At 52.1% G+C, this 17,291-nt stretch overlaps 1 protein-coding gene across 1 annotated transcript; it reads right to left on the bottom strand.

Annotated features, from left to right (window-relative positions):
* Positions 1-101: 101 nt before the first annotated feature.
* On the bottom strand, positions 102-14,574 carry B3GAT1 (beta-1,3-glucuronyltransferase 1). The gene is made up of 5 exons (XM_041413886.1): positions 14,433-14,574; positions 11,212-11,720; positions 7,133-7,429; positions 1,644-1,761; positions 102-187 (listed from the first exon to the last, which is right to left on the bottom strand). The coding sequence occupies exons 1-4, from the start codon at positions 14,542-14,544 to the stop codon at positions 1,675-1,677; spliced, it is 1,005 nt and encodes a 334-aa protein (XP_041269820.1). The 5' UTR covers positions 14,545-14,574; the 3' UTR covers positions 102-187; positions 1,644-1,674.
* Between the last annotated feature and the right edge of the window lie 2,717 nt (positions 14,575-17,291).

Here is a 17,291-nt window from a genome sequence, read left to right as displayed (position 1 = left end):
GGAGCGTCTGCCTGTGCTCCGGGTCCAGGAGGAGGGGCAGGGGATCCGGGGACTTCATGTATGCGGTGGTGCTTGGTTTTTCTGAAGGCTAAAACTCGTGGGAGTCAGCAGAGGGCCTGGCTCCTGCCTGGCTGGCTGGGTGGATGCTGTGGAGAGGAACCTTGCAGGCTGCGCACGAAGAGATCTTCTGCAAGAGACACAAGCAGCGTGGGTGTCACCCCTGTGCCTCACTGCAGGGCCATCCCAAAGCCCTGTCCCACTGCAGAGCCATCCCAAACCCCTGTGCCTCACTGCAGGGCCATCCCATAGCCCTGAACCACTGCAGAGCCATCCCAAACCCCTGTGCCTTGCTGCAGGGCCATCCCAAACCACTGTGTCTGGCTGCAGGGCCATCCCAAACCCCTGTCCCACTGCAGGGCCATCCCAAACCCCTGTGCCTTGCTGCAGGGCCATCCCAAACCCCTGTGCCTTGCTGCAGGGCCATCCCAAACCACTGTCCCACACTGCAGAGCCATCCCAAACAATTGTCCCACACTGTAGAGCCATCCCAAAGCCCTGTCCCACTGCAGGGCCATCCCAAAGCCTGGTCCTGCTGCAGATCCCAAAATTGTGCTGCCTGGACAGGGGGAGCAGCACTGGAGTCAGCACTGGAGAGCTCCAGCCCCTGTGCAGAGCTCCAGCCCCTGTGCAGAGCTCCAGCCCCTCTGCAGAGCTCCAGCCCCTCTGCAGAGCCTCCCCCTGGCACAGAGAAGCTGGTGCAGGCTCTCCTCCTGCCCTGCCAAGGCCACAGAGCAGCAGGCAGGGCTCCATCCTGCTTCCCCCAGGAATGGGACATAAGGGAGCTCATTGCAGGTAAAAATTCACCACTGCTGAGCAAATCTACCCCTTCCTGCTCTTGCTTCTCAGAACTCAAGAGCAGCAACCTCCTCTCCCTCCAGGCCTGGTTCTTCACTCCAGTGAAAGGGAGCATTGTGCATTTATTTTTTTACCCATAAGAATGAAGGGCAGCTCCACAGGCTGCAGATACAATTGAATAGCTCACCCTCCCGCAAACCACCTGCAGAAACACCCAGGGCATGAACAAACATCAATGTGTGTGTTCTTTCCTCCTTTCCACTGGAAAAGACACCCCATGCTCTCCTCAGGTGAGCAAACACCTCAGGCAGGGTTCAATCCACACCTTCCATACTCGTCACTCCTCTCTGTGGCTTCAGTCTGGGCCTGAATTAAATATTTCCCTCAGTGAAAGCTTCTGCCTGACCAAAAATCTTTTTGCTGGTACTGCTTTAGCTTTCCTCAGGTGTTTGCAGGTGGATGAATCCATACCCTTCACCCCTGTGCTTTAGCTACATTAAAGTTAATAAGGCAACCTTGTTCACACAAGGATTTTTCTTAATGGTGCAACTTCTGCCTAAACTCCCACTCCCTGGATTTTTCTTCCCATCAACCTTTCAGCAGGTATTTTTCCTCAAAAATGGATTAACTTTAAAAAAAGAGAGATTGATGAATGGTCTTGAGAAGTTTAGCAGTAAGGGAAGGTCAGGGGTGTAAAAAATGGAAATGAAAAATCACATTTAAAAGAGCTTTTCTCTTTCTCCTGCTCGTGTGTAGCTCTCACTGCTGTCAGAAACACGTGCTCTTACCTGCTGTTGGTCTCTGCTCAGCCATGCACAGTCAGATTTCCACGTTGGGATCTGTGAATCCTTTCTTGCCCTCGTTCACCAGCACAGGCTTCTCTGTCCTTGTGTGCCAGACTAAAATCTGAAGAAGGCAGCAGAAGTCATTAGCTGCACCTCTCCAGTGCGCTAGGAAATATTCCTGCACATTAAATCAATAGTGCAATTTAACCAGCCACCCTGGAGCCTAATGGTGCATCCACTGCTGAGAGGGGCTTTGCATAAACCTTCATTTAGGCAGAGCTGCTGCTCTGCAAAATGCACAGTGCACAGAAATCACCCTTTTACAGTGTGCTGTCGTGGGACATTAACCTGCTCCTTCCATGTAGTTATCCAGCAGCTCCCTCCAAAGGCTCATCAGCCTTCCAATGGGGTAAGGCAGCTCCCTCCCAGCCTGGAATCACATCCCTGCTTTCCACAGCTCCTCAGCTACTCCTTGGTTATCACCTTACACCCTCGGCCTCACTGGAGTCACTCAGAGGGGAAATGCAAATTCCTGACATTTAGGTGGTGTTGTAAGGGAAGAGGCATCACCAGCTCTTCCCATCTCCACCCCTGCCTTTGGCTGGGGGAAACATAACCTGAATTCTTCAGCACATGCCTGAAAATCCATTACTGGAAGCAGGCATCAGTCTGCCCTCTAACCTCAGCATCACTTATCACTTTTAAATCCTTTCCAGAGCCTAAAAAGCCACTGAGTGTCACTGAGCAGGGAAGGACTCACTGCTGCTGCAGCCTCAGAGCTGCTGAGGCAGGAGCTGGCTCCAGAATCCTCCCTTCTTCCCACAAACTCCGGGCTGCACACGCCCTCTCACAATCCAGCATTCCCCTACGGATCCCCCAAAAGCCCCCTCCCCACTCCCTTTGGAATGCTTACACCATACAGCCACCCCCTATTCCGTACCAGGTATTAAAACCCCTCCCAAACTAGTTTATAACAGAACTGAAGCTTCTCCTAAAAGCTTCCCTCTGTCTTGGCAGCAAAGTTGCAGAGAGATCAACATCTGTGGAGGAGAACTGGCAGAATCTGAGGTGGTTGAGTATTTCCGGGGGGCTGTTGTAGGAAATTGTTTCTACTTGCTGTGCTCAGATGGTTCTGGAAGCTGCTGAAAATACTCAATTATACTCATTGCTTTCCTCCTCGAACCAGCATTGCTGGGAGCAGCTTTATCCTCTCCAAACAGGTTTCCTGCTTCCCCTCACCTGTGCCTGGCTGTTTCCCACCTCGTGGGGTTTCCCTCTGGTTGCTATGACAATCCCCTGCACACCGAATCCTGCGAACCTCTTCCACCCAGTGCCTGCCTTCCTGAAAAACCAGGCCACGTTCTGCTTCTGAAGGATGAACAAAGCACCTTTCAAACCCTCCTGCTTCAAGCAGAGCACCTTCCCCCCCTTCCCAAGGAGCTTGTTTGACCAAATTCGTCTCTGATGTGAGCAGTCACCTCCTGCGTGGAGCTTAAATCTCTGCTAATACTGAAGCAGTAGAGACCAACTGCTGGCTGGAGTGGGTCCAGAAATTCATTTCATCATCCCCCACAAGCACTTCAGAGCCTGCTCATCAAAGTCACCCTTGATTCCAGCCCTGCTCTCCCCACGGCAGCGACGCTGCTGCAATTACTGCGCTGCACGCCCGGGAAAAGACAAAACCCAGCAGGGCTCACGAGTGGCTCTCAGGGCTCTGCAATGATGGTGGAAGGATAAAAAGGTGCTGGAGAAATCCTGCAGCCAATTCTCCTCTTCAGGGAGAGCTGGTGAGAGCCCTTTGCACTGCTGGCCTCCTCACCGAGCCCTGCTGTGGCCCAGCAGCTCTGAGCACACTCCAGCAGCAGAGGAACACAACTGCACAGCACCAGGGCTCTCCTTCAGCTGGAGCCCACTTCTGCTCTCTCAAAGCCAAATGCCACAAAGGGCAGATTAAATGGGCTGAACCAGACCCATTTTCAGAGTTTGCAGCTTGATACAGCAGCTTTTACCATTTTGCATTCTGTGCTCCTTAACGTGGGAGGTAGATCACCATTTACTACAGAAACATTTGCTTTTCCTTTCAGCCAGTGCTTGTTTTTTTCAACAAGCAGCATGTTTTATGCCTCAGAAAAGCTTTGGCTCTCTCACAAGGGATTAAACAGTGAGGGAGACCTGACTTTTCCTGAGCAGTGGTTTCATACAGATCACTCAAGAGATCACATAGATCACTCCCCTTTAAAAGTACTACTGCAAAACTCTTCCACTCATTTACAGCCATTCAGAGTCACAGGACTCAAAACAGATCTAGGAGGTCACAAGGCTCCTACTCCACAGCAGAACAATCCATTGTCTCCCAACAGGAGATATAAAAACAAACAGAAGTGTCCGACCTGCGGTGGGAGGGATCACAGGGTTTCCAGCAGACCCTCCCAGGAGGGATTCAGGAATTGTTGTTTGAAATGGAAACTACAGAATGGGGGAAAAAGGAGACACCAGGCTGAAAGGGCAGCTCTGCTCCCTGTTCTCCAGCCTGACAATAAAATGTTCCCCAGCTGTGGCATTAGGTGCCCTTGGGCCTGTGTCTCTGCTTTAGTCCTCCCTGGCTGAGCTCACTGCAGATTGTTCCCTGGTGTCCACAGGAAACAGGGAGCAGAATGTCCCCCCTTTCCATCAGCCTGACAGGGATGCCAAATCTCAGACCTCTCTCCTGAGCCAAGACAAAGAAGAGAGGATGGTTTGGTTTGGGGATGTGGGGAAATGCACAAACAGCACAAATCCAAATGCAGAGAACACTTGCAAAGCCCTATTTCCTTACAGCTCCAGGATAAACCAATCCTTCCCTCCTCATAAGGAAGGATAACTTTCACCTCAGCAACTAATACCAACTTCCTTTACTTTCTCCTTCATTTTGGGCAGTTCCCAAATCCAAGAAAATAAGCATGAAATGTGATCTTTGGCCTAAACATCAGCTTTTTGCAGGAGTGTGTTTGTGGGCTGAATTCTGATCAATATTTCCAGCACCAGCAGTGCACACAGGGAAAGCAGCATTTTTGGAGAACAGATGTCTGTGCTTATCTTACACATTCCTCTGATCCCTCCTTAATGACTCTGTCTAAGCACATCATAATTTTTAATGTAAATCTCCCTGCAAAGCAGGTGTGTGGTTATGTTTAACAGAAGCAAAGCATGACAAGTGCTGGGAGCACAGGGGGGAGAGAGGAGCTTGTGCTTTGATCTTGGGCACAGAGGACCCCAGACCACAGCTGGCTTGGGTCCTTCTCTGCTGCTGGGCCAGACTCTTCTCCTGGTAAAATGGGTGAGTAAAAGCAGAAATGGAGATTTCCAGGGCAATGGAGGCTGAAGCAGGAAGCTGCACTCGGAGCCTGCCAGGAGCAGACAGCATTCAGCTCACAACAAGGACCCTTGTGAGCTCTCCCCAGCCCAGCCAAGAAAAGAAACTCAGTCTGCTTCCAGTGCTGGGCAGCAATCCCTGCTGCTTCCTCCCCTTCCCTGGCCTGTGTCAGCCCTGCCTGGCTCCAGCACCCTTTGTTTCCTTCTGCCTGGAAACAACATTTTCCTTCCTCTCCTTTTTCCAGGGCTGTCATTTCCCAGCACAGCTTCCTTCCAGCAGGTATTTATTTACAGCAGGAACAATGGACCAAAGACTGGATAACTGGCCACAGAGTACACACCCCTAATTTTCTGTACACAGAGTAAAAGCAGCCTGTCCATCTCTCCTGCCTGTTGGAAACACATTTATTTCCACACAGTGCCCAGGAACAGGGATCTAATTTTAATCCAAACTCTTTCCCCATTCTTGGGAGGCTGGTTGGATTATTTGTCCTGGTGTTGGACAGCCATAACCACAGAAATGTGGATTCAGAGAGGCACAGCAGGTATCAGATACAACTCAGACTTGCTGCTTCCCCTCGACTCCTCCTCCTTATTCCTGGATTCCTTGTGTGGTCACTGCTGAACATTCAGATTCCTAGTTTTTTTCCATGGCTTTGGAGCAGTGCACATGGAAATCAGGCAAAGGGCATAAGTCACATTTTCTTTCCTATCCCAAAAAGGATGGAGACCTGGATCCAACACTGGCGCTGTTGCCTATAACAACTTATTTGCAATAAAAGAACAATTCTGTTGGGGTAATTAAGCAATAAAGACTCTCAAAATAAATCAAACTGGCTGATGTTTATAACAAAGATGTGAGAGTGCTACACAGGGGTCTCTGATTTCAGAGGGACCCCCAGCACACCTCGAGTATTTAGAGAACCCACTCATAAAGCTTCAAAGCCCTTGGCAGCACCTCTGTGGCTGATGGGCTGTGATTGATGCCTGTCACTCTAGGCAGCTTTGTCTCATGATGTCTCCCACACTCCCTGTCAGCCCAGACAGATTCATCTCTCATCTCAGACTGGGAAGTTTTCAGGAGAGGAACCATGTGTGGTTTCTGTGTTATTTAGCACATGGAGTCCTGCTCCCTGACCTAGCAATGCGTACAGGCAGCATTGATCAGTCAGCTAAAAGCAGTAAAATCCCCCCCAAATGGAGCTTCCTGGAGCTCACAGCAATATCCCAGGCACTACAGCACTTCTGTATTATCTCTGACACAGAAAAACCCAGGTTTTTGTGGGCACCTACACCACTGATATTACACGGATGTCAGGAGGGAGAAGACAACTTGGCAGCAAGGCAGAGCCCGTGTGAGCAGCCCTTCCCTGGAGGCTGTGGCTGCTGCTGCTGGGTGACAGCTCACACGGACCCACAGAGCAAACCCCAGAGTGTCACAGCGCTCAAACCCCACTCGGGAATTCATGTTAAATAACTGACATTTCAGCCATGGAACTCCCTGCTGCAGAGGATCAGCCAGGCTACAGGAAAGCTCATCTTGAAAGTATTTTTTAAGGGGTAATGTGAGAAAGATGAACAGTTACAGGGGAGAGAAGACTGCATTTCAAGGCTTATGCAACCACTAGCACCCTGCAGCCGAAAGAGATTAAGTGCTCTCCACACATTTTAGTGCATAATACCCCATTCCCAGCTTCCATGAAATGGAGGTGTGCTCCCTGCAAACACAGAGGAGCAGCCTGGAGGAGGCTGAGGGGAGGCTCACAGCCATCTGCAGTCTCTTCATAAGGGCCAGTGGATGACAGGCACTGATCCCTCTTCTTTCTCTTGAGGACCCGGGGAATGGCTGGAGCTGAGCCAGGGTTAGGTTGGATTTTGGGAAAGGCTCTTTCCCCAGAGGATGCTGGGCAGTGCCCAGGCTCCCCAGGGAATGGGCACGGCCCCGAGGCTGCCAGAGCTCCAGGAGGGGTTGGACAGCGCTGCCAGGGATGCCACGGTGGGGCTGCTGGCCTGGATGACCCTTGTGGGTCCCTTTTAGCTCCGGATACTCTGTGATTCTGTGAATTGACAGAATGACGGTGCAAACTGGTTTTATTTCCCCCTCTGGCTCCTCACCACCCCGCAGGAGGACGAGAGCATACCTTAGTGCAATTGGCAGCCTTGGGCTCAAGGTCGCTGAGGGTGACCAGCTCGCGGAGCAGGCTGCTCTCCTGGTAGCCGCCCTTGACCCCGCGCAGTTTGAAGTAGGCCTGAGAGCGCTGCAGGATGAGCCTGAGGTTGACGGCGAAGCCGGCCATGTCGATGGCGAAGGGGCGGTGCGGGTCGAAGACGGTTTTCCAGCCGTACACCTTCCCCGCCGCGTTCACCTTGGGCGACTCGTAGCGCAGGCCGCCCACAAAGGCCACGGGCCACACCGACACCTTCCTGGTGCTGCGCATCTGCCGAGAGCACACACAGGGTTAACACCGGCCTCAGGGCCCCACCCGCAGGCCGAGGCCTTCCCAGAGAGAGCGCCTGTCTCCGGGATATTTCCTGAAAAATCCAGGATTTTTTTCTCCTAGGAAGCTGAGAAGCCTAAGAAAAGAAATGTAAATAATAATTATCTGCTGCTGTGGCATGTGGCAGGTGCATCTTTGATTGGTTCCATGTGAATTGTGTTGAGTTAATGACCAGTCCCAGTCCAGCTGTGTCGGGCTCTCTGGTCTGTCACGAGTTTTTATTATTCATTCCTTTCCTAGCCTTCTGATGTATTCCTTTCTTTCTATAGTTTAGTATAGCACTTTTTAATATAATATCACAATATAATAAATCAGCCTTCTAAGAAATATGGAGTCAGATTCATCTCTTCGCTCATCGTGGGACCCCACAAACACATCGACAGAGCTCCTGCAGGACACAGCTTTCTGGGGTCTCAGGCAGTCCTTCAGCTGCCAGGTAACCTCAGCAAGGGGCAGGCAGTCTGTGAGCAGTGATTTCAGCTGTGAGCAGTGATTTCACAATTCCTCTAGGCCTATTTCAGCTCTTCCCTGCGAGGTGTCCCCAGGCCGATGCAGGGACAAAGAGACAGCAGCTCCGTGTAGCAGTTCCACAGAGTTCCTTTATTCCAGCACCCTGAGAAGGAGGCCAGGGATGACAGCTCCCTCCCAAACAGGGCAGAAGCAGGGGTTTTTATGGGGAAAAGTGGGGTGGTATAAAGGGGGAAAAACCAATGGGTTACACAGAATTGACGTGGACAGAATCCAAGCATGCTGGGAACTCGCCATGACCAGGAGGGTTTCTCAATCCAGGAGGGTTGAAATGATCTTATCACAGCCCATTCAAGGGGTATCTCTCCAAGGGAGAGGTTTGGCATGCCCGTCTGTCTCCACACATGGGGACACGCTGACCCTGCCTGTGGCTGCCACCAGTCCCCAGCACAACCACCTCACTTGACGCCTCAGGAACTTAACTTTTGTATTTTTCATGTATTTTTTAAATCCTGTACTGCTTTGGTGTATAGCTTCAAACTCTATATGGAGTGTTGGCTGCTGTCTTCACATTTTGGTCAGACAAAACAATTCCTCTAGGCCTGAAACTCAAGGACACCTCACTGTCTCAGCATAAAGAAAAAGTGAGTTATGGGGGAGCAAACTGGGGGTAAATTACTTAATTGCCTAAAGCTGTAATTGGAAGATTAACCCCTGATATGTAAATGGACCAAACTTATATTTGTATGAAAACCCCATGACCATCTTCCATTTTGGGTGTTGCCCCTTGGGGAGGCTTCCTCTGCCCTTAATGAACCTGTCCCCAAGCAGTTCCACCCCAGGCAGCACCTCTGTGGCTCAGACCTCAGCACCCACCTGGAAAGGGCTGCCCATCCCACAGCTGGAGAAGGGAAGTGCTTCGGAAAGTGGTAACTGACAGCAGCAATGGCCACAGAACCGAGCTGGACTCAGCACCGAGAACAGAGCTGCCAATAAGGAACACCTCTGGGATTCATGAGTGGGGTTTTGTCCAGAGCTGCCAATAAGGAACACCTCTGGGATTTATGAGTGGGGTTTTTGTCCAGAGCTGCCAATAAGGAACATCTGTGGGATTTATGGAGGGAATTTTTGTCCAGAGCTGCCAATAAGAAACACCTCTGGGATTTATGGGTGGGGTTTTTGTCCAGAGCTGCCAATAAGGAACATCTGTAGGCTTTATGACTGGGGTTTTTATCCAGAGCTGCCAATAAAGAACATCTCTGGGATTTATGAGTGGGGTTTTTTTCCAGATGTTGGGCTCCATATGGGCAAGCCGCAACACAGGAGGGAAGCACCTTGTCCAAGACCACCTGGAAATGCAGGAATGGCCCATTTAGGAAGAAAGGTGGTCTCTACTAAGGTATTTAAGCTGCAGTCCCAGGCTGTGTAAGGCTAAGGGCATCTCCAGAGTGGGGCACTGCAGCTGCCAGCCTGGGGGACAGCTGGGAAGCACAGCCTCTGTGGACATTCCCAGCAGGCAGGACAGTCCTGCCCTGTGGAACAGGGTGCCTCTGCTCCCTGTGGTCACCAGAAATGGAGCAGAGCCACCAGGGCCCCTTTGGCCACCTGCCCTTGCCAAGGCAGATGCTTTGAATGCCACTCACCCGCAGCACCCTGCCCTGCTCCCTGGCAGGCTCAGCCTCCTGCTCTGCTCTCAGATCAGGGCTCTCCCAGAGCTAATCTCATCACTGCTAATTACTGCAAACGAGAGCAGAAGAGCTCTGGCACTTGCCCTTCTGCATTATACAGCTGCTAAGGGCAGCCCCTGTCCACAGGGAACAATAATGTGTGTCTCCTGCATTTCACAGCACATTTCCTTGGCTCAGTGACCTTAACTGCAGAGACATATCTGAGAAGAGAAGCCTCTAGGAGCACAGCACAGGAGTGAATGAAGGAACCCTTTCTGCTTTATTCATGTGAGGAGTCTGTCTCAAGATGCCGCCGGAGCCAGCCTCAAAGGGGACGGGGGAAGAAAGGAATTCAGCCTGAATTCACTCAGCTTTCAAAGCGTGTGCATTCCTGTGGCTGTGCAAGCTAAAGTGAGAGCCTTGGGGAAGGGAAAGAGGCATGCATGAGGAAATAAATAGGAAATCCCTGGTATGAAAACGGGCAGCTGGAGGGGAAGGAAGCAATCCTCCTTTCTCATCCCTTGGTGAAAGAGTTTGGCCTCAAGAGAGCAAGGGAACAAGTAATTTCTGAGCTGGAAGCCAGTGAGGTACCTGGCACTAAGACCATTCAAACCTGCAGACAGGTTTGAAGCTGGGCTGGAGCAAAGAGCAAAGGTGGGAAAGCCCGTGGAAAATCTTCCCCTGCTCAAGCCCAACCAGATTGTCAGGACATGCTGAAATTCAGCTCTGCAGCTGCAAACTTCCAGGGGGAAATCTCAGCCCCTCTGGCTGCTGATAGCAGCCTGGGAGAGCCATACCCTGGAATAGGAATTGCTCCAGGGGGGAATAGCTGCACCCATCTCCTGGCACAGACATCCCTCCCCCAGGCACTGCATGGAGGGCTCTGCTTTTCCAGGAGGGGAACCAAAACCCCTGAAAAATCTCAAACAATGTCTGACATCATCAAGCTCCTCGTGTCTGCAGCAAGGCAGAGACCAGCACAGGGAACATCTCTGAACAAGATATCCTGGGAGGGCTGTGGCTGTGCTGACACAGCTCAGGGGTGGCTCTGACAGGACACTGCTGCTCAGCTGGGATCTGGAGCAGGCTCCAGGATTTAACCCTGGGGTGGGAGCAGGAAAGGCAAAGGGCAGGGAAGGAAAAGGATCCCTCAAATGAAAGCAGGCAGGATTTAACAGACAGCCAAGTGGTGGAGGAGGAAGGTGGATAACATCAGATCAGCTGGAAATCTCTGGGATGAGGCAAGGAAGGAGGATGGCTGAGGTTTCTTTGCACGTTGGACAGCAGGGGATGTCTAACCCTAACAAGGCTCCCCACAGGGGAAGGCAGCTCCTCATTTGCTCCCTTTCCATGGAAGCTGCTTCCTGATCACACACCACAGACAAACCGGGGTTCCCGTTGCTTCCAAGGGATGCTTTGGCTCCGGAAACACACAGGGTAACAGAGCTCCAGAGAAAACCAGCTGCACTGACAACAGGACTAACCCAGAGCTCAGGAGAGGAGCCCAGCACCTCCTCAGCTCACTCACAGCATCTCTCCCCCCCTCCCCAGGCTAACCAGCCCCATCCACCCCCAGCGCACCCTTACCTCCTCGAAGAGCTCCAGGCTGTAGGTGTTATCATCATCAGCAAAGTAAACAATCCCGGGCTGGCTGTTGTTTTTGTTAAAGGTCTCTCTCAGCCACCTGAGGGCCAGGTTCCTCTGCATGGTGCCGCGGGGGATGCGGGGGTCCCTCATGTCCCCGCGCAGTTTGTAGTTTCGGGGGGTCTCCACGTTGAGGTGGGTGTAGTTGAGCCCCGTGTCCCGCAGCAGGCGCGTGATGAGCGGCGTGCGGCGCTGCGAATCCTCCACCAGGATCCAGTGCAGGTTGGGCACGTGCAGGAGGGTGTTGGCCAGCCTGGTCAGCTCTGCCTTCTGCACCGGCCGGCTGTAGGTGGGGGTGACCACGTGGATGGTGGGCAGCGTGTCTGACCACGGGGGTGGGCGCGTGTAAACGTACTCTGTCCTCACCACCTCCACAATGTCCCGGTCCGACAGGCAGTATTCCTTGGAGTCCAAGCCTGCAGCGAGATCACGCTGGGAGTCACCACCATCATCTGGGCAAGGGCATGGAGAGAAGAGAGAGCCGCATGGACTCGGGCGTCCAGCACCCCCCGGTCACCAGCGGGTCACCCTCGTGGGTGCCAGGAGAGGAAACAGGCTGGGGTGGAGGCTTTCATAGGTAAGGGCGCGGATAAATAAAGGAATCAGGGACAAACACACGTGAGAAAAGAAGATTCTGCTCTAGAAAACCAGCACCAAAAAGAAAAAAGGCCTGAGAGCCCGGGACAAGTGGGCTGAGTGCTCACAACAAGCAGCTTCAAAAAGCACCCAGAAGAGACAGGCTTTTAGTGCAAGTAGGTCTAGATAAAGCAAATAGCCATGTGGAATGATGGTCCATCATCCCTGAAGAGCTCCAGTGCTCTGGCCACCACGCTCAGTGGGGCAGGACTCAGACCTGCACTCAGGAACTGAAGCACCTGGACTTGGAGGCAGGGAAAAAAACTGGTGGAAAACACCAGGCCAGTGAAGATCCCCAGCAGCATGGTCTGGGCAGGACACTGCAGTGCCCTACAGCTCTCTGACAGCCACAGAGAAGTGGGGAAAGACACACTTCAAATGCAGAAATGGAGAGTGGAAATTAAAGCCTGTAATTGCAGTTTTTTTCCTGTAGAGACTTTCCCCTGCCTCTAACTAACCTGCCTCAAAAAGGCCCCTCCAGCCTCTGAACAGAACAGCCCCTTCAGGGCTGCAGGTGTGAGCAATGAACAGCCTAAAGATCAGATACTCACAAAACGCACAAAATCCCTGCAAATTGTTCCCAATCAGCTCAAGGAAAACCAGTGGTGATGCACCTGCTGCTTTTCCAGGGTGCAGCTTCCATGTGCAATTCTCCACTGCAAGGTATCAGGAATGCCACAGTCTGCAGAGATGAAGGGGGACCCCCACTCAGGATGTAAGGCTGCTTCTCCAGTGGGCACAGAACTCTTTGAGCTATAGATTTTTCAACATCAGGTAACTACCAGGAACTTGAGATGAGAAAGAACAGGAACAGAGGGCCATTAGATCTGACCCAGCAGGGGACTACCTATGGATTTTTCATAGAATGTTATTCTTCCAGCAGCACAGACTTTGAAACCTGAACCAAATGAAGGCTTTGTACTCCATGGTATTGACAGAGGGGGGTGGATATTTGGGGGAGGGAACAGGGTACATGTTGCTATCAGGCCCTATGTTCTGCAAAGCACCTCAGCATCACTGCAGAGCTCTCTGAGAGCTGGAATCAATTCAGAAATAAATCTGCGAAATGCATTGGTCACAGACACAAATGTAATTAGCCAGGATGGTGCCCAAGACAGTTTGCAAAGCCCTGCAGGTCAGATCCTCAGCTGTGAGCCCTGGCACAGGGAAGTGCTGCTGTTTTGGCCATCTCCAGGTGCACATCTCTCTCAGCACCTGTGAGCAGAGCGTCTCAGAAACACTTCACAAGAAGAAAATGATTCCTCTTGAGAGCTTTCAGGTCGGTCTCTACCACCACTCACTTTCTGTTGGGGGCTCTGAGAAGCAGAGAAGTGTCTCATCAAGGTCATTGGTGAGTTCTTGACCGAGCCATTGGAGCAGTCTCTGTGCTGAAACTGAAGGGACCATTCACAGAAAACAGCTTTTAGGGCAGTGATCAAACTGTACAGACAGGCAGATGTTTTTAGTCATCTTTAAAGTCCTCTTTTAGAGCCCAGTAGATCCCTCATCCTCTGAAACACTGTTCACCTTCCAGAAGGGATCAGAGTCATTTTTCCCTGCCTAAAGCCTCAGAGGTGGCAGTCAGGAGAAAGAGAAAACTGCTCCTGACAGACTGAACTTCCTGCAGCTCAAACTGCACATCAGAGCATCCAGCAAAGGGATAAGCAGCTATGGAGGATGGGGACAAACACTGAAAGGGGAGAGAATCCCTCAGAGAAAGGGACCAGAGAGGATGAAAGGGTCCTGAAAATGAGCTGGCCTTCCTCCCCCAGACCAGCCTGCCCACAGCAGAAGGGCAGAAACGAGAAGGAAGGTGGCAGAAACAAGAAGGAAGGTGGCAGAAGGCAGTGTGGCTTCTTCCAGCCCCCAAGAGCCCTCATAGCCCTTAGATATTGCTGCTGTGCCAAGAACAGGACCAAACTGGGATGGTTCTGGCCAGAAGGGCTCCCTCAGAATTTCCTGGAGCCCCTGATTTGGCTCAGGGCTGTGTTTACTGCAATGTGTGACAGGAGTGTGGAGTCAACTTCTCAGAGCACTTCAGCTCCCCCAGGCAGGTGAGATCTGGCTCTTGCCTTCTCCTTCAAGTGCAAGAGCACTGCTTTTCTGCTTTCCTTAAAAGTGCTCTCAGCATCAGGTCTCCCAGAGCAGCTGCCTCGAGTGGCAGCTTTGTTTTCTCTGCTGTCTCTTTTGCAGCTTTCCTGCTGGAATAACTCTGTGTGCAGAGCACTGCAAAGGCCAGCAGGGAGGGAGGGATCCTCTCAGGGAACAAAGAGAAGCAGCACTCTGGGCTTAGGCCATAAAGAGCTCTCCAAGTGCAGCGAGCACATCCCATGGCATGGAGTTTGATGCCTCTGAAGAACCCCTAGGAGCACTGGGCTGTTCCTACAGCAGAGGTGGGGAGGCTCCTGCATGGGCATGGTCTGGGAGCTGAGATGAGCATGGCTGCCATGGAGGAATGAAATGAGAGAGGAGATGAGGACGAAGGGGGGATGCACGGGCTTGGCATGGGCTGGTTTGGTTTCTCTCACCCTTGTGCACTGCAAGCAGTGGAGCAATGGTGCTCTGGTGCCAGACGGTGATTAGCAGTGTCCAGGGCAGAACTATCAGCACGATAGCCAGGATGTCTCGTCTCTTCGGCATCTCCAAGACTGACTGGGCCCACAGCTCCTCATTACCTGACAGTGAAAACCCCAGAGACAGAACAGCAGAGCACATGGAGAACAGAAATAAATGGGCAGGAAGGAGCAAGGACAGAGAGAGAGAACGCGAGAGAGGGAGAGAGCAGCAAGGTGACACGACTCGTGGGTCTTACCAGTGCTTACAACCCACCCATTGCAGAAGCAGGTTTGGAGGGGCCTCGGCTGCTGAGCCAGGAGCAGGAGGGCACTTCTGCAGGACACTGCTGGGGCTGCCAGCAGGAACCTCAGGGACTCATGTGGGAGGAAACCTGCAACACAGAGCACAGGCCAGTAGGCACAGAAAGTAGCAGAGCTCTCCTAAGAACAAACCCCACTGAGGCAGGGAGCAGCAGCAGTGTCCCACCCCTCCAGGGAGATGCCTCCTGTGTGTCCAGGGCCTTGCTTTCCCTTTGCATCCCCTTGTCAAGCAAGTCCCTGTTGTCAGGAGAGCAAAAGCTGCTCAGAGCCGCAGTGTCTGAGCCATCCCAGCGGAACAGAACCTTCCCCTCCAGCCAGCCAAGCCCAGGCAAGGAGCAGAGACTGCCACAACCACAGCACTGCCTGACACATCAGCACATGCTGTCACCTGTCTGACCCTTCTCTTGGCCAGACAGAGCTCTGGGGCGGCTGCACCTCTGCTCCTGGGCACAGAAATCCCATATTTTTCCTGATGCCTTACGATTTTGGCTTTTCTATTTTCCATCTATTTGTAACCCTGCAGTTCTTTAGTGTAAAACTCCAAACTCCACACACAGTGGGAGCTGCTGCTTTCCCATTTTGGGCAGACACAACAATTCCTCTCCAGGCCTGGCAATCAAGGACACCTCACTGCCTCAGGCCTGAGAGATGGAAACAAAAGGGAGCTGGTGGGGAGCAAACTTGGGGTCAATGACTTCATTGGCTGAAGCTGGAATTGGCAGATTCACCCCCAAAATGCAAATGGACCAAACTTATAAAAGTGTGAAAACCCATGACCCATCATCCATTTTTGGGTGGGCTTTGTCTGCCCTAAATGTACCTGAAGGCCCTTCAATAAATAGAACTGCTTTTTATTCCCTTCATTTTGCCTGGCCTCTGTTTCAGCTAGCCCTGGACAGAGGCATCATTCCCAGCACTGCCTCAGCTCAGCCCGTGCTGCAGGCAGCTCCAGCACAGCCGCTTTCAGCTCAGCCTTCCAGCAAAGCTCAGGTTGGTTCCCTCTCAGAGGTGCTGTGCCTGGAGTATATTAAAGTGCCACAACGGCTTAGTTTGATGCAGCACGAGCACATACAAGATTTAAGCAGGCTGTATTTCATCCCCAGCACAGCGCTCAGCAGGGCTGCCACGCACCGAGGGCAGTTTGCAAACACGGGTAGCAGTTTAGTGCTGCTGCTCCCATGTGGGGCCACGCATTAGAGGCTGCTAAAAGGGCTGCAGTGCAGGCAGGCAGAGCCCAGGGATGCTGCAGGGGGAGCAGGATGCTTTGGGAAAAGCACTGCTCTCCCACTGACAGTGATTTGGGAGTTATCAGATCCCCTCCTTAAATCCCCTCGAGTCTGGGCTTGGGGCTACACTGCTTGTGCAAATATTTTCCCAGAGCTGGCTTTTTCTTGGACATGGAAAAACCCAGGTTCAGATACCTGATTAGCCCAAATTGGATTGATCTGAGTTTCCCTTGGCCACTGGGCTGTAGAGCCAGCCCCCAGCACTGAGCCCACTTGGAATGAAACAGCTCCAAGAACTGACAGGTTTTTCTTCTAAATTAATCTTGCAATCAAGCAATATTCAAGTGGCTGGACAGAACCTGGTTCTTCAAAATTAGCGCATCAATCACCAAGGTATTAATTTACCAGGGAAGACAATAGGTTGGGCTTTGTCCTTAAAACTGTCATGTAAATGTCCCTCAACTGAAGTTTCAGTGAATAATTTCTTTTCCATGCATACAAAACCCAAACTCGTAGGAAAATTCCCAGCCAACTCTAGCAAACAGCCAGTTCCCCAGTCAGAGCTCTCTCATTTGTTTTCAGAATTGGTGAAAGCAGCCTCATTCAGACAAAACAAACCAGGAAGAGGAGGAATTATTCCAGCAAGCATCAGCCTTCTGCTGCATCCCTGTCCAGCTCTTGGAGCCAGAGATTCCTGCTGACCTCGATCTGCCAGAGCACAGTGCCCTGAGGAAAGAGCATCTGGCCTCATCCCTGCTGTCCCTGCATTGCTGACTGTGCCTGAACAGAGGACAAGGAGTGGTGGCATCCTTGGAATCCTCTAATGAAGCTGGAACAGGTCCCTTGAGCATCCCTGCAGGGCAGGGCCTAAGGGGCAGCTGGAAAGGCTGAACACCTTTCCCAGGAAAAGTGCCTTCCCCAGAAATGCACCCAGGAAAGGATTCTGCTCCTGGAGAGGGGGTGGGGGGAAATAACAGCTAAAAAAGCCACTCAGAGCCCACTGACAGCCCCTGGCAAGCAGCCCCAGTGGGCTGGCATCACCAAATGTGCCGTTTGTCATGAGCAGCTTCCTCCAGGCACAGTGCCCCTACCTTAACGCTGCCTTTCCTCTGCCTCCTGCCCATCCAGGCTCAATTCAGCCTCATCCCACAGGACAGGCTGAGCTTGCCATGATGGAAATGGGCCCCTTTGTGCTGGGGTGCTGCTCTGCTTCCCAGCCCCTGAGCACCGGCGAGAACAAGCAGGCTCCAGTGCTTTGTGCTTTGCTCTGATAATTTCCATTTGC

This window comes from Onychostruthus taczanowskii, unplaced genomic scaffold (assembly GCF_017590055.1).
Source record: "Onychostruthus taczanowskii isolate IOZ18803 unplaced genomic scaffold, ASM1759005v1 scaffold43, whole genome shotgun sequence".
NCBI lineage: Eukaryota > Metazoa > Chordata > Aves > Passeriformes > Passeridae > Onychostruthus > Onychostruthus taczanowskii.
This window is presented reverse-complemented; position numbering and strand designations above follow the sequence as displayed.

Coding starts and splice junctions, on each gene's coding strand:
- B3GAT1 (XM_041413886.1), bottom strand. CDS start 14,544: ATGCCGAAGAGACGAGACATCCTGGCTATCGTGCTGATAGTTCTGCCC. Junction 7,430..11,211: donor GCCTGGAGCTCTTCGAGGAG/GTAAGGGTGCGC, acceptor TGCTCTCGGCAG/ATGCGCAGCACCAGGAAGGT. Junction 1,762..7,132: donor AGGCTGCCAATTGCACTAAG/GTATGCTCTCGT, acceptor TGCCTTCTTCAG/ATTTTAGTCTGGCACACAAG.